The sequence below is a fragment of the Scyliorhinus torazame genome, chromosome 13 (assembly GCF_047496885.1).
Source record: "Scyliorhinus torazame isolate Kashiwa2021f chromosome 13, sScyTor2.1, whole genome shotgun sequence".
Classification (NCBI taxonomy): Eukaryota; Metazoa; Chordata; class Chondrichthyes; order Carcharhiniformes; family Scyliorhinidae; genus Scyliorhinus; species Scyliorhinus torazame.
This window is the reverse complement of record NC_092719.1, coordinates 206,024,732-206,042,040: the sequence shown is the minus strand read 5'-3', so window position 1 is coordinate 206,042,040 and position 17,309 is coordinate 206,024,732. Positions and strand designations below refer to the sequence as shown.

General features: G+C 41.5%; 1 protein-coding gene across 1 annotated transcript in view; it reads left to right on the top strand.

Moving 5' to 3' along the window:
- Window positions 1-16,637, top strand: part of emc3 (ER membrane protein complex subunit 3) — a 39,211-nt gene extending 22,574 nt beyond the window's left edge. The window contains exons 6-8 of the mRNA XM_072472968.1: window positions 689-768; window positions 4,803-4,885; window positions 10,237-16,637. Of these exons, the coding sequence (XP_072329069.1) occupies window positions 689-768; window positions 4,803-4,885; window positions 10,237-10,365 (292 nt within the window). The 3' untranslated portion in view covers window positions 10,366-16,637. The remainder of the gene's footprint in view (window positions 1-688; window positions 769-4,802; window positions 4,886-10,236) is intronic.
- Window positions 16,638-17,309: the final 672 nt, after the last annotated feature.

Here is a 17,309-nt window from a genome sequence, read left to right as displayed (position 1 = left end):
GGCAAGGTTGAGAAGGTGGGTACTTCATGAATACCACAGTCGATATGGGGATTGAACCCGTACTTTTCATAGAATCATAGAATTTACAGTTCACAAGGAGGCCATTTGGCCCATTGAGTCTGCACCGGCCCTTGGAAAGAGAACTCTACTTAAGTCCACGCATCCACCCTATGCCCGCATCCCAAGCCAACTGAGCTAAACCAACTCCGGCAATAAGTACAACACAAATGGCTCCATGTCCATATCTGGAAAGTCATTGTCACTGTGCATGAGTTCAGATTTTCAACAGCCAGCAGCCACTGCCCATTGAGACATACCTTTGTCTGATCTGTCCTTGGGTGAAGAGTCTCGTGAAATTGAAGAAAATAAACAGAAAGCATGAATGACATGACATTTGATTTTGAGTTTGATCAAAGTTTTGCTACTAGTTGGGGCACAATATAGAAGCAGGTTATGAGGGACAGATATATATATATATATATATATATAAATAAATATATATATATATATATATATATATAATGGGGATGCTTTGCTAGTCCTTGAACATTCAATGTCTTGACTAGAGGAGGATATCTGCTGTAGCAAGAGGTATACAAAGTTGAGTGGGAAACATTATCATTTTTACTTCTAACATGTATTTTATTCCTTTCAAACTAATATTACATTGTTCCTTTGTTCATCTTAGGGTAAGCTCTGCATCATGGTACTTTCTGAATGTGTTTGGGCTCAGAAGCATGTATTCCTTACTCCTGGGACAAGATAATGGTAAATATAACCACTTAGTCATTATGTTTTGATGGGTGCATAATGTGTGTTGGAAGGGATGGTGGTGGTGAAGGTACCAGTGACCGAGAAAAAGATGGAATAAAAGTGGTAACTTTTCCCCACAAGGAAAGAACTGTAAGTCTTGCTGATCTGTATATCCAGTGATTCATCTGTACCTGGCATTCATAGAGAAAGCAACTCATCTACACAATCCTCTAATTGGTGCATCTATAAAGAGTAATAAATAAAAATAGACATGTTTTATTGGGATGAGGAAGGGGGGGAAGAGTCTGAAATGAAGCATGGACAATTTATTGTCTTTGATTGCTTTATTGGAGGAATTTAGTATGAAACAGATTTTCAGTTGCATCTTGTACTGTGTGTTAAAGACTATCCTGAGAGACCCATCCACCCCTTCAGACTGTAACACTGGGAATAGATCTCAAAAATAACAGCTGGGTTTGAGTGAGCTATGGGCTCCAACACAAATTAGTTCTAAAGGTTTATAAACTGAGCTTGTTGGCTCTTAAGAGAATCCTCAAATTGTGTTGCAGCCTTGTAGTACATCACAATCTAGCCATTGTCCTTTAGTCAGGTAAGTGCGAAGGATGCAATGGAATCATTTGAAGAAAAGCATCAATTCTCCCAATGCCTTAGCTTAACATTACTCCTTTAACCAACACCATCAGGAAACAAATTAACTGGCCATTCATCCAGCTGCTGTTCCTAGGGTCTTGACGTAGCTAATTGGGTACCATGTTTCTTTGCATAAATCACTGCTTCAAACAGGTTCTATAGGAATATGGTATGATTTAAATTCTAGTTTTTTTTTTCTTTTTGATTTTGAAGAAACACATGGTACAATTCTCATATACAGTTATGAAGCTATACATGTATATGAAGTGATTATGGGACTATTTTCCATGTTCTTTGGTAGTTTTTGAAAAACAAGACTCTTCAATGTTTTGCCTACAGCTTGTGGAGATTGAAGCTGGTAGGTGTTCTCTAGTCTCAGTAAACATTGACCAATCCTTGTACTTAAACACATTTCAAAGTGAGAATAAAGAGAAAGATGTGCAAGTTGTTGGTTTCATTTTACTTAAACTTATTTGTCAAAAGAAATGTAAATATGCATGAAAGAAAGAGTTGTATTGATACAGTGCATTACCGCATCTTTTGAAAATGTTCCAAAATCTTCCACATACAGGTAACTGCTTGGGTGTGTCATGCGGGCCAAACACAGTGACTGTTTTGTGCACAGCAAGGTCTTGCAAACAAACAGTGAACTAAATTACTAATGAATCTATATTTGGTTGTCTGAATTAATGGTTACTACTAGCCAAAATATCAAGAAAAGCCCCTGCTCTTCAAAAAATACCATGAATCTTAAATGCCCATTTGAACATCTTCTCTAAAGAGCAGTTGAGCATTTAAGATGTAGGTGTATCTTAATGGTGTTAATTATTTTTGTTGAATACTCTATGGCCTGAATAAAACTGAAAGGAAACTAAAATACCGAGGTAGCCAAGGACATAATGTTATGCATGCTGAGTTGCTCATATCATTATCTCCAACCCACTCCCTGACCTCTACACAAGCAAAGTCACATATTATGTGGGGTGACTTGTTAACCCGTGCGTTTGGGAGGAATAATTAGAATCTGAAGTAGGCAATTCCACTTTGAATCTCTGATAACTAGCATTTGTTTCTGGACAGAGGTTGAGCTTCGTGAGCTCTGAAACTACAAGGTTCTGTTTTCTATCTACACATGTTTTGCCCCCAACCCCCCAAGAGGCAAATTGGGTAATGGAAAATAATTAGCAGTCTGCAAATGAATTCCGAGGTTGATATGGTATGAACAGCAGAAACGGCCTCTGATATTTTGAACGGGAATATAAAGCTGGTCTCGGTAATGGTGACCATGAAACTATCAGTGATTTCTGCAAAGACCCATCTGGTTCACTAATATCCTGTAGGGAAGGAAATCTGCCATCCTTACCCAGTCTGGCCTACATGTGACTCCAGACACAGCAATGGTTGACTCTTAACTGCCCTCTGAAACGTTCAGTTTAAGGGCAATTAGGGATGAGCAATAAATGCTGGCTTTGTCAGCCTGCGTTGTCCACATTTCATGAAAGAATAAAGAGGGAAAAAAAGTAACTCAAACAAATTAAAAAATAAAATGCTATTCCATTGTGTTGTATTTTATTGTGAGATAATACTTCCAATTTAGGTCACAATTGAATTTCAGCAAATTGCAGCAATTATTTGCTCAGTTTGAATATTAATACAACTCAACTTTTGACCTTTTTGAGGTGTGAATTTTTATTCTACTGATATAAATAAATAGCTGCGTTATCTACTGTTTTCAGAGCGAAGAAGAGAGATAGGAATTTTATGTATGAGTCAGGCTGATAATCCTGTGCACATAGTACATTTGGATATGATCTAAGTAAATCCCACAAAGATCATATTTAGTTCAGGGCATCTGGTGGAAACTCAATATGATATACTCAGTGGCAGGGGAACCATACTCAGGATGTAATGTCCAGTTACAGTGAAGACTGAGGAAGTAATGACGATGATGTTTTGTTGTTCTTCACAGCCGCCGCTCCCCACCACCATGAAAAAGGCAGAATAGTTCCCTTAGTCTTGTGCTTTTAATATTGTTGCTCCTGTTGTGGCTTAGGTTTGATCTCTGAGTTTGTTGATCTAGGTTGGCATCAACATCAACTCTGATAAGGAAAGTTCAGGCAGTGTTCCAGCTGGAACATAAGTGGATGTTTTGAGAATGGAACTGAACTTGGCTGTGGTGCGCCTGTCTATGATAAAATAGTCAGCAAATGTTTACCCCTGTATGATTTTGATTTTAAACACAAGTTTGTTACTGGCAGCCTTGAAAACCATGCAAGTGGCTTGAGGGACAGATAACATTTGTGAGGGGGGGATAGGGAATTTGGTTAACAGATATCAGTTAAAATATTCCAAAATAATGGCACAGCTGTTAGCTACAGAGTTGTTAGCGTGTATTTGATAAATGGTAAATTTCAAACATTAACAAAGTCTTCTAGTGGGCAGCACGGTAGCACAGTGGTTAGCACCGTTGCTTCACAGCTCCAGGGTCCCAGGTTCGATTCCCGGATTTGGTCACTGTCTGAGCGGAGTCTGCACGTTCTCCCCGGGTGCACCGGTTTCCTCCCACAGTCCATAGATGTGCAGGTTAGGTGGATTGGGCAAGCTAAATTGCCCTTCGTGTCCAAAAAGTATAGGTAGGGTTACGGGGATAGGTTAGAGGTGTGGGCTTAAATGGGGTGCTCTTTCCAAGGGCTGGTGCAGACTCGATAGGCCGAATGGCGTCCTTCTGCGCTGTAAATTCTATGATTCCACCTTTTCGGTGTGGACTGCGTGATGGAAAATTTGTGGCTGGGTCAGCAAGTAATGGTACTTTGTATCAACAATTGACATGACCAAATTATTTGCCCTCCCATCAGACAAGAAATGATGGGTTGGTGGTTATGATCTAATTACATCAGCAGGGAAAACCATGAAGCAGCCTATAAACTGTAGAACCTCAGTTTTGTATTTGTGTTCGACAGTTTCAACAACCAGTTATTTGGATGAGTGAAGATACAGCTTGGGCATAGGTTATTGTTGTATGCAGAGGTGTGTTAAAGGAAGATTATTAATCTTTTTTATATACACTCTGGGTTCAACTTAGGGATGGAGATCGATAATTTAACAAACCGTTGTCTATTTTTAAAGAGGTCTAACTTATTTACTTCACAAATTGCTAGCTTTTAGAGAGCTTTTTGGTTGTCGCAAGAAATAAATTGATTTCGAAAGCATCTTATTAATTGTGGGATTCACAACACATGCAAAATAAACCATATTTGTAGAAACAGCTCGCTATAGTATGTGTATTTGCTTCTGGAACGAATGGGGCAAAACGTTTTGTGTTTTTTGGTCTTTCTTTTTTTTTCTGCTTTGACATTGAATCCAATGAATTCAAAGATTCCTTTTTTACCTCTTTGCAGCTGCAGACCAGTCACGGGTTATGCAAGAACAGATGACGGGTGCTGCAATGGCAATGCCTCCTGATACAAATAAAGCTTTTAAGGTATGCTATTTTACATACATTTTAATTATATAATTTCTAATAAATGAAATGAAAATCGCTTATTGTCACAAGTAGGCTTCAAATTATGTTACTGTGAAAAGCCCCTAGTCGCCACATTCCGGCGCCTGTTCGGGGAGGCTGGTGCGGGAATTGAACCGTGCTGCTGGCCTGTCTTGGTCTGCTTTAAAAGCCAGCTCTTTAGCCTTATGCTAAACCAGCCCCTATTATCCCACTATGGAGTCTTGCTCAGTTATCCTGCTACTTTGGTACTTGGGAGGTGGTCCTTCGCTGGAAAATAGGAGAAAATGTAAAATATTTCAATTTTTAAAATAAAGTTTAGAAGTGTTCAGGTTGGAACTTTATTCCGATATATCTTCCATTGAGCTGTGGCAGTGAATGGATTTGTTGCCATGGGAACTTTGAGATTGGGCTGAGGCAGACTTTCAATGAAACCCACAACGCTGCAGCGTGGGCCCCTGCCAATGGGGGTATCCCATATGGAGGGGTGGCTGTTGTGGTCAGAAAATCATGCGGAATACAATGCAAACACCAATGAGTAGCTCTAAATTTGCTCATAGGCTCATTCTGACCGGCAGGCAATACGGGACAACGTTGGGCTCTGATTGGTGGACTCCCCTTTTAGAGCAGGAAAATATTTGTCAGACGTTGAGAGGTGGGGGAGACTTCGAACAGTTCAGACACTGATCTCCTGAATTGGCGTGAAGCTCCAAACTTTTATTGAGTAAAGATGCAAAGCAGCAGCCAGGTTTCTGGCATTTGGTCTGGCGGGTAGCCTGAGGCCGACTTAACATTAGAATGCAAGCCTACAAAGCCTTTGGGAGGTGATGAGGAGGCGCTGGACAAGTACTGTCGAGGGATTCAGCGGGGTGACGTGGCCTCCTGATCAGGGTTGAGGAGGGCGGGCGGGCAGGCAACTAGCCAAAAAGAATAGATGCCAGCAGCAGCCAGGCTGGGCCGCTCATGCAGATGCTGTTCTGGTTTTGAGAATAAACTGTGTTGATCTAAAAGGTAGCTTATCAGACGTAGCCACATAGTCATCGAGGCCCGGCCGTGAGAGGTGAGCAGAGCAGCAGTCAGAAGAGGTGAAGAATGCCAGGTAAGCTCCGACATTGTGTCTCAGGGAGCAACGGCCAGCAGGGCGACGCAACCAGATGCCAGCCAGGCAGCAAGGCTGAGATTGATATGTCTGGGCTGGGCAGCAATCGGACTGGGTTGTGAGGGCAAGACAGAGCAGCGGCCAGGCCAGATAGCCAACAGCCATCCAAAAGCACACGCGATCGTCAATGGTCAAGGAGGCTCGAGGCCCGGCCACCCGAACGAGAGCTGAGCTTGAGCAGAGCAGTAGTCGGATGGTACAAAGAAGGCCGGCGTCATGTCTCTTGGAATCAGGACGCTGCGGGGCGACTCAAACAGTGCCAGTGGCCAGCCAGGCAGGGCTGAGAGTGAGAGGGCTGGGCCACCGACATCTTCTTTCTTCTTGTTGTTTTTCATGTTGAACTTACTGCCTTTTTTGGTGTTAGTCATTTCTCTCTCATCGATTGCGGCGTCTTTTATGATACCTGGTTTGCCTTGACCATCCGTCAGCATCGCAGAAAATTTGTGAAAAGCGTTTGAGGCTCGAATTCAAAACCAGTTTAGAAGTCTTCATGAGTACCATTTTCCGAGGGTGAAGAGAAGTGGCATGGCGGAAAGGGGAAATTGGTTAATTTTTTTCGGAAACCTGAAAAGCAGTCTACTGTTAAGTTTGCAAATTATTCTCTGGTCCTAGTAAAGGGAAACACTTTGTGTTTGGATACTTTATAACTGGAGAGATGTTGCTGATCGTGAAACTTCCAAAAGTCATATTATGACTATGTGTGCATTCGTTCAAAGATGTAAGTTATCTGGAAGAATTACTTACATCTTGATTGTGTTATCGGCTCAGTTTGAAAAGGAATTTTCTTATTGGAGGAATGTGATGTGATGTGTTGTTGCCACAGTCAAACTGCTGTCTTCTTTGGGACTACCTCTGAGAGGACATGATGAGTCATCAGTGTCAAGTCAAAGAGGTAATTTTTTAGCCTGCCTTGAATATCTCCGTGAATTTGATGAGCTTCTCAACGAGCATTTGAAAAGTTACCAATATTGTGGTTCAAGGAAGACCAGCCTTTTAACACACAGAACTACAATGACTTCATCATTACAATGACATAGCGACTCAGAAACCAATTCACTGATGAAGCCAAAGTTGCCAAATACTATTCATAAAAGTTGATTCAACACCAGATGTGAGTCATGTGGACCAGTTAACATTAATTTTAAGATACGTGACCAGCGATTGTGATATTGTAGAGCAATTTCTCGGTTTTGTCCAGCTACAATTCCACACCTAAGCTCGTGGAGACAACAGTTTTGGTACCATTTCAATTATTGATGTTTGGCAGAGCTTTGGCAGGAAAATATTGAGGTCCACAAGCAAGACTGAACAATGTAAGCCCGTGCATTATTCACCCCATGTACCATTCACTCCTTGAATTTAATCTGCAACGCAGCAGCCGAATCATATGAAGCAGCCGTACGTTTCTTGCTTTGTTCAAAACTTGTGTGGAAACTGAAAAGGCATACATCGGTGGAATATGTTACAATCACGCTTGGAGCAGGCACATGGAAAACATTTGACGGTCAAAAGAATTTGCGACAGCAGGTGGTCCGCTCATGCAGATGCTGTTTGGTTTTGAGAATAAACTGTGTTGATCGAAAAGGTAGCTTATCAGACATAGCCACATGAAATTCAGAGGAACCACATGTGGAAGCTGAAGCAAAATCCTTAGCAAAGAATTTTGAAAAGTACGAAATTGCCATGAACAAAGACTACAGGTCCCTCTGATGATAAGCGTACAAGACACAGGATGGTTTATTTAGATGAAACTAGAGACAATTAAATCACTTTAAAATGGAAAGGGAAGCTCATCATTGAGATTGTCAGTGTTAATTGTGTCGCAATAATGGTGCGACTGCAGAGTAGAAGTGAATCTCTGAAGACTGTCGAATTACCTTGCGTGCTTTGTGGCAGTAGTTTGAACGAGAATGCAAAGAGCCGCTGCAGTAAGAGGTTAATTGCATTACATTGGGAAGACATAGACACAAATCGTTTTGAAGATGAAATGAAACAATTCATTCATTTCATCGATAATGAAGAACTCTTGTGTTTCGAGATCACCAGCTGATTTGTATAGACTTGTACGTGATGGAGTTTGCAGGTAACCTTTCCAAATGTGGAAACCATTCTGAAGATTTTTTTTAACACCTGTCACATGACTCCGGTGAACGTTCTTTCTCTTTCTCTGTACTGAAAAAGTGAAAAATTATCTGTGAAGAACAATGAATCAGGAACATTTGGCAATGAAAATGCATCCTTACCAGATTTTACCTACAATGATGTGATTGATGATTTTGTGAACAAAAGTGCAGAAAAAAGCCAACTAAGTTGCCATGGATTGCATACAATTGATGATGCAAGAAAATCTAAAAAATCTGTCCCTCTCCCATGTTCTCCAGTCTAAATTCTGCTCTTCAAGAGAGAACATATGCTGATCTGGTATAATAGCTGGTTGTCTCATGCAGACAGTTAAACCAGTGAGTAACTATCATCCCCCATCGCCCTTTATTGGCCTTCAGGAAAGTCTCCTCCTCTTACTCTTCTGGACAATTAAAGAACTGAATCTTGCCAGTCAGTTGCCACTGATATTAGGCTTGGACTGGACATGCCACTTCATTGGAGTATTTGCTCCTGCATTCGACTTTCTGTCTCATTCTGCTCTGCTGTGGTCATATCATCGGCAGATTTCTCCATCCCGTTGCTCATCAGCCAGTTCATGTTTGCTCACCTCAAGCTACAGATCGCCGGCGCCGAGGACCCGAGTTCGATCCCGGCCCTGGGTCACTGACCTTGTGGCGTTTGCACATTCTCCCCGTATCTGCGTGGGTCTCATCCCCACAAATCAAAAGATGAGTTGAATTGCCCACGCTAAATTGCCCCTTAATTGGGGAAAAAAAGAATTGGGTAGTCGAAATTTAAAAAAAGACACAGATCACAGTATTGACCATCTCTACAGTCATGCTGACAACAGGTAGGCTTGGATTTCAATTTATCAATTAGTACAGGCTTATTTATGCCATAAGGTAAAGAGCACTACTGCAGTGATTTTGTGTTTCTGTTCCTTGTCTTGTGTGAGCTGAGTGGGCGGGGTCAGGGGTGCATTGGGGGTGGAGCCTGACATAATTTGGGACGGGACTCAATGTCATTGGAGGGTGGGCCACCACGTCACCAGTGGCAAAGCGTAACGTAGGGCCGCCGCAAAGAGGAGAGCGTGGGGCCCCAAGAGTATAAATGTGCCTCTGGGCTGAGGTGATCGCTCTATGCAAAGACGGTCTTGGCAGTCATTTTGCATTTCCCCAGTGCACAAACATGTGTCCCCACCAGTTGATACAAAATTGAAAATTCACCAAATGGGACAAAAATGGTACATGAATTGGGGTTCATAGATCATACAGTGCTGAAGGAGGCAATTCGGCCCATCCAAGAGCCGGTGCAGACTCGATGGGCCGAATGGCCTCCTTCTGCACCGTAAATTCTATGATTCTATGAGTCTGCACCGGCTCTTTGAAAGAGCACCCTACCCAAGACCACACCTCCACCCTATCCCCATAACCCAGTAACCCCACCCAACACTAAGGGCAATTTCAGACACTAAGGGCAATTTATCATGGCCAATCCACCTAACCTGCACATCTTTGGACTGTGGAAGGATTTGTGGCAGCAAGTTCAGTGAGTAAAAGCATTTTCCTAGGACATGCCTGCAATCTGTTCATGTCTGCCTTTGTGGAGTTTGACATCCCCCACTGTTGGAAGTAATGAATGAGAAACAAATTTATTAGATTTGGTTCTTGACCACCTCCTGTTCAAATCTATCACATGGAACACAAGATAAAATCCCAGTATTGATCTAGTCTGTGCAAAGTTAGTTCTCAGCTGTGCTAATAGTTGGGGGAAGCTACAATTAACTCCTGTTCCTGATCACTAAGAAATGACCTTTGCTGAAAAGTGTGCATGGAGAGGTGAGAAGCTTTTATGTTCTCTATATTCAAGGAGCTTGCCAGCATTTACTTATACATGAAGAATGACTAAAAGTAGTCTGTAGGCATTCGAGCACTATAAGGAGAGAAGGAAAAAAACTGAAAAGGGAAGAAAACTTGAACAAAAGTTGGGATAAACTGCAATTAGCAATGCCGAGTTAAAGTGGGGAAATTAATACTCAAGTGGTGTGTGCCTCATGTTTTTTATTCTGTAGGCTGAATGGGAAGCTTTGGAAATCACGGATCATCAGTGGGCCTTAGAAGAAGTTGAAGAGGAACTCATGGCCAAAGACCTTAATTTTGAAGGGATGTTCAGCAAAGAAATCGAAACATCGATGTTCTGAAGCATCCGAGCCAGTGGTCCCCAATCATAACCTCCTGCTACCTGAACTTGTGTTTGTAGTAAGACTGACATTTCTCCTGAAGTCTTAAAAATTCACTTGACAGCATTAGAAACATTTGTTACAGCTTCAAGTTACACAAACCACTAATTTGATATTTTACTGTGAATTTGGAAGTTCAGTGTAAGTCAGTATCTTGTATAGATACTAGACAAGAATAGATGGTTGTTCATTCCAACCCTGTAGGAATTGATTCCCATTCATCCATAAAAGTGCAAGTGACTTAGAAGTCCATGGTGTCTATGACCAAATGTACTGAATCCACTCTTGTTTTTAGAAGTGTGAAACATTATACTGTTACCATGTAGGTAAGTGTGTTTCTTTCGGATAACACTGCAGTTGCAATATGTTCCATTAGGTTCATCCTGCATTGGTCAAGAGTCCAGAAGTGACCTGCATTTTGTGTCTGTATGTTGGCATCTACCAAGTTCACTTTTTTCTGTATTACTAATGCTATGGCAATTGGGAGTAAATAACTCAATTTGAGGTTTATTGTGTTGATATCTTGGTTGATGTAATGAAAGGTTGATGTAATGAAAAGTTATGCGGAAGTTACATAATGCATAGTTAGGCTTTTTCTGGTGGAAAGGGAACTATTTTGTGTCCAGCATAAACAGCCCCAATTAATCCAATATAACTGTTTTTTATTAAAAGAAAATTCATCTAAAGATTTCTTCAAAGCTGAGTTTCTTGGCTCTGCAGACTCACGGAAATTGCACTACCACAAGATATGGCAACTAGGATGTCAAACATCAAATGCACCCTTGCATGACCATTACCATAAATGTAATTGTACATCTCTTTTTGGCTTTCCTATTCCTGTAATTTCACATCGTATTGCTGTCATAAATTGGTAACCCAGAGATGACTGCTCACTATCATGCAAGGAAGGAAATTATTATTTCAACCATAAAATGGCGAAGTGCTGCAGCGATGTTCCACAATAACATCATTTTATTTAATTATTTGCTTGAGAAATGGAAGCTTACTGAAACTCTAGGCTGCATTTTACAGGCCACCTGCATGCAGGAAAGCAAGCAAGCGGGCACGCAGAGTGCCGCGCCATTGGTGGATTTCCCCCCACTGCCTGTCCCACCAGATTTATAAATGGCAAGGGAGGGATCAATTAAGGCCCCCAATTGAGGCCTTAAGTGGGCAATTAATGCTAATGAAGAGCCTCATTCAGCTGCTGCTGTGGCTTAACAGGTGACAGGAGAGGCCAGCACATGTGCAGCCCAGCAGGTTTAATCCTGCGGATGCTAGCCCATTGAAGTGAGGGGGTGCCTCTTGCCAGGTGTGTGCCCCCCCCCCCCCCCCCAAAAGTACCAATTGGAGACCCCTCCCCACAATTCTTCTTCACATCCACCACCACCAGGGCCTGTCAGCCTGAATGTCTGGATCCATTACTGAACATCGTCTCCTTGGTCTATGTGGCACCAGCAGTGGCTACCGCCCTTGTTGGCATTGCAGAGCTGCTGGCCTCCATTGATGGGCAGCTCTGAGACAGGACCTCCCCGTGGAAACTGGCGCAAGCTCCACCTCATGCTAATTTAAAGGGTCATCACCTGAAAAGTCAAAGTGGGGCAAGATGGCTAAGTGAAGGCGGACTCTCTCTCCCAGCATTTACACAGGTGTGCGGGGGGCTCACCCTCAGCATATAATCAGACCTCTGTTTTAGCATTTTGAAATATCCTGTTTACTAACAACACATTTTGAAGTTCATTTATTCGATTATTGTATTTTTTTCTGACACATTAAATCAGCTATTTATGCTTGGGATAGCTGAGGAGAAAACTGTTTACTGCCTCCTCCGTCTCCCATCCTACTGTAATCCTATGTAATGTAAGTGAATAGCTGAGCTATACATTACAGGAAAGTTCCAAGTTCAATTTCAGTCTTTGCCATTGGCTGATTTCAGCCATGTTGGCAATGAGAAAGCTTCAACTGTTCTCAGCTTACTTTGTTTAAAGAAAAATCACCCAGGGTTCCAACTTCTGACCACTGCCTAACAATCTATGCTGAAAATACACCTGTGTGAATGTTGGGTTTGGATAGTTTTGAACAGAATTGTGGTGCACATTGACATACACCATCCAAAGCTTGTTTGTGAAGACTGGGAAACAACTTAATCAAAGCAAAATAGTGCAGGTGCTGGATATCTGAAATAAAAATGGAACATGCTGGAAAAATGCAGCCATCTGGCAGCGTCTGTAGTGAGAGAAACTGAGTTAACGTTTCAAATCCAATATAATTCTTCAAGCAACAATTTGTTTGGCAATAAGTGAGGAATAGAAAAATAATTGACAATATTGACTTTGACTTTTTTGGGGCTTTAAAATGTATGCAGCAATTACTGATATAATAGCTCTGATTCTGGGGGAACCTTGAGTAGGAGGTTAAAGGCAGAAATTGTTTATGCACTTGGGATTAAGCTGTCAAATTCATACCAATTTTTCTGCACTTATGAATTTGTCCAGCAATCAAAACTAGGACTGAGTTGGTTCTGGACCAAATCAGATGTCATTCTCCTTGTTTTCAAACTAATATGAAGTTTGTCTAAACTTGTGTATGAATCCAACTTTCTTTTTGTATGTGTAAGGGTTTCAGTTTGTAAATAGGCGTTGCTTCCTAATGTGATTTCTGGCATGTCTCAGGTACAAACTGTCCAACAAAATAGAGGTTTACATGTACGTTCTGGTGTGGCTCACAACAAATGTTGCATTTGAACCTTCGTTTTCCTTTACCCCTTTTTTCTTCTCAATACCCTTCCTCCTTCCTTGATGGTGACAACTTACGTTTGGATATGGTTTTGCAGATGCAGTTAACCCTCATCGGCACTCTTCACTTGTTAAGCCTAGAAACAAAGTAGTGATAAACAATTTGGGGCAGCACAGTGGCGCAGTGGTTAGCATTGCTGCCTCACGGCGCCGAGGTCCCAGGTTCGATCCCGATTGGGCACTGTCCGTGTGGAGTTTGTACATTCTCACTGTTTGTGTGGGTTTCGCCCCCACAACCCAAAGATGTGCAGGGTAGGTGAATTGACCACATTAAATTGCCCCTTGAAAAAAAATTAATTGGGTACTCTAAATTAAAAAAAATAAAATTAATCAGTTGCTGAGAGGCATCAAAGTTTGAATCCTTTTACTCTCGTTCACACCATCCTACCAATTTGTCAAGATCCTGTGGTTAATTCAAATAATTGTTCTGCACCATCCTAGTTGAATTTGGTGAATACTCGCAATTGAACCTGCATTAATAGCTCCGTACTGCACCTGGCAATACCCCTGCAGCCTGAGTCACCCGGAAACCTGTGTGGTTCTAAGTGATTTTCGAAGTGAACTGCATGCTATTGGCAGTGATGAATGACGGTGACAATTCCATGTGTTTTTAGTTAATTACAATATTGAATTAGTCACCCTGTGAATGTGACCTTGCACCTTGTGCTGCTGCTCTGTAAATCAGAATGATTATGTACTGCAGAATTCTACTTGCCTGTCCTGGCTCATGGAAATTTCATAAGTTGCAACAAGAGGCATGCAAAAAGCACCATGTAGCCTCCTTCTGAATGGGTAAGTCTAAAACAAGATGGTGGGCTCTTTTTGGCAAGAGGTAAATTTGTGTCTGGTTTTCTTTGATCTTTCAAAACCACCAGTTCTGAGCTGGCGGTTAGGAGATGAGCAAGTACAATGAATCCCTTTGTGGTGAAATTTCATACATTAGAATTGGAAGTAACTTGTACAGCAGTGTGACTTGCAAACTGCATTTGGCTTACTTAATTGAAATCTTGTACATTGTTGCTGGCCACCTGATCAGCACTATCCGTTTCTCAGTTTCCAGCACTGAAACATCAATGTTCAACTTTGGCTCCAGCACGATGTTTTAACAGCTCTTGATCGGAAGGTCAAGAGCTGAATGGTTAACTTTGGATGTGTAGTTTTTTTAAAACCTCCCCGAAATACTCAGCACTATCCGAATCCTGTAGTTCCCTTGAGGGACATTTGGTTAACTGCAGTTAAATGGCGAAACATGTCATCTTGGCTCAATTCGGTGATCTGCTTTCGTTTCAAATGTGAGTTTTGAACATGTGAAAAGAGATTTATTGCCATTTTATTCCTGGAGGGAAAAAAAGGAGTCGTCTTTAACCTGACCAAAAGCTTGCTTTTATTGTTGTTAGTTTAAAGTCCATTTTTATCGTTTCAATGTTTAGTTGGATGTTCATTATAAAAATTACATTTATGCTTGTTACTAAGTGAGGTCTACTAATCAGTCACATGCTTTGGGTTATGAGTTAAAGAACAGCAGTGATGTTTCTGATAAAATCCTCTTTTGTTGAATCTGATTGCAATTTAAGTCTCACTGCACCTTGACTTCCAAAAAGTGACTGTGGTTCACAGTTGTCATTCTGAGAAGGAAATAAAGCAGATAAAAGATTGTAGTATCTGTAGTATGAGTCGTTATCTGTATTAATACAGATGTCTCTGTGTGAATACCAATTGTAATCGGCTATTGACTGAGCCGTAATAAAATGAGTGGCAGTTGACCTGAGCATTGATACAGCTACCTGATAGTTCTATGTTGTTTCTGATTCATTTTATTTAAACAGTTGTGGACGGCATGGTGGCTCAGTGGTTAGCACTGCTGCCTCACGGCGCCAAGGACCCGGATTTGATCCTGGACCCGGGTCACTGTCCGTGTGGAGTTTGCACATTCTCCCCGTGTCTGCGTGCGTCTCATCCACACAACCCAACGATGTGCAGGGTAGTTGAATTGGCCACGCTAAATTGCCCCTTTAATTTTTTTTAAATATATTTAGAGTACCCAATTCATTTCTTCCAATTAACGGGCAAATTTAGTGTGGCCAATCCACCTACCCTGCACATCTTTGGGTTGTGGGGGCGAAACCCACGCAAACACAGGGAGAATGTGCAAACTCCACACGGACAGTGACCAAGGGCCGGGATCGAACCTGGGACCTTGGTGCCATGAGGCAATAATGCAAACCACTGTGCCACCGTGCTGCCCACCAAATTGCCCCTTAATTGAAAAAATAAATTGCTTACTTTAAATTTAAAATTGTTTTAATTTAAACAGTGGAGGTTGCTGAGGAAACTCACATCAGTCCTTTTGGAGTAAGAGTATACATCACCTCTAGGATTATTTATCATTTCTTTTCCTTCCTCACTCACAGAAATTGTCAATTGGAGGAGCTGTAAAAATCATCCTGACCTATGATAACGTTATCTTGTTAAAAGTAACCAATAAACATGGTCATGAAGTCTAACTCTGACAAATTCAGAGCAGAAAATGAAAACATAGAACATACAGTGCAGAAGGAGGCCATTCGGCCCATCGAGTCTGCACCGACCCACTTCCACCCTATCCCCAATAGCCCTTCCAAACCTTTTTGGTCACTAAGGGCAATTTATCACGGCCAATCCACCTAACCTGCACGTCTTTGGACTGTGGGTGGAAACCGGAGCACCTGGAGGAAACCCACGCACACACGGGGAGAACGTGCAGACTCCGCACAGACAGTGACCCAGCGGGGAATCGAACCTGGGACCCTGGCTCTGTGAAGCCACAGTGCTATCCACTTGTGCTACCGTGCTGCCCTAAAACTTAACCTTTTTCAGATGAATGGTCAAATGTAGACTTCAAATTTAGCCAGGCTAATGCTGTCTCAAAGTTTGATGGTAGAAATTGTAATTTTAAATTGTTCCAGTGCAGAGGAGTACCATTTTTGTGACGAGAAAGATTATGAATTGCTAAGCTCATTGTTAGGTTCAAAAACAAAGAATGGACATAAAAGCAGTGAACAAGACCGCTATGATTGACCTTTACTGGGTACACCCTCAAGAAGAGAGGTAGGTCTTTTGATTGTGCATATGTTACTCCAGCACACTCCAGTTGCTCCATCCCATGTCTAAGTTTGCTTTTGGTGCAATGCCACCTCAGCTGCTATTACAATAGTTAATCGCCAACTTTTCTAAACAAATACAAGAGAACATCCTGCTTTTCAAATATATTGTTAAACTTGTGCATGCTCTTCAATTACAAGGCCTTCCTAAAGATGGAGGATGTGAAAACCTGTAGAACCTACATGGTTTAATGTGCACTCTGCTAGAACATGACTGATCCTTGTATGAATTGCGGACCTTTTTCATTATCAGGTTTGCAACTGTCTTTTTATGTTCACTGTGTAAAAAAAATTAAAAATTTTTTTTTTTAAATCCCATATTTAAGGACACTATTCTCGGATACTATCTGCGTATTATTTTGCAGACAATAAGCAGTTTTGTACGAGATGTTATTTTCAATATTGGTGTTTAATAAAGTTTTTGAGTAAGAATACTTTTCAAGTGTAACATTATTTCTAATGGCCTCATGATGAGAAGTATTTCATTTTTGTACAGTGATAAAACAGTGTTATCCTCTGAGCATTTGGTTGCCAGAACTAAGACTGGTGGTATTTTTTTAAAAATACATACATTGTGGTATTCTAATTGTGTAACATATTGTTGAAGCAGTGGATAAATCATAGTTATCAGGATGCTGATGGGAGATGAGCTCTTTCCTAGATGCAGATATATTGCACTGAAACCAGGTGAGATGCGTAGATGAGTTACCTTGTGTTCCGAGTGTTTGGCAGCCAGATCTCTCAACTTCAAAATTAATTCAAGCCAGCCGTGGGTATGTAACACCATTGTGATCAGTTGGTGGACTTTGTCTTCCCAGATGTCAGGGTTAACGTCGCAAAAATTTTAGGTGCTCTTTAGCGTGTCTTCATAGCATTTTATCTGTCTCCCTCTGGCGAAATATCTGCATTGCAGCTTACAGTGGAAAATGGGAATCCTAGAGTAAGGTGTGGAACTGGTGAGTTCAGACTA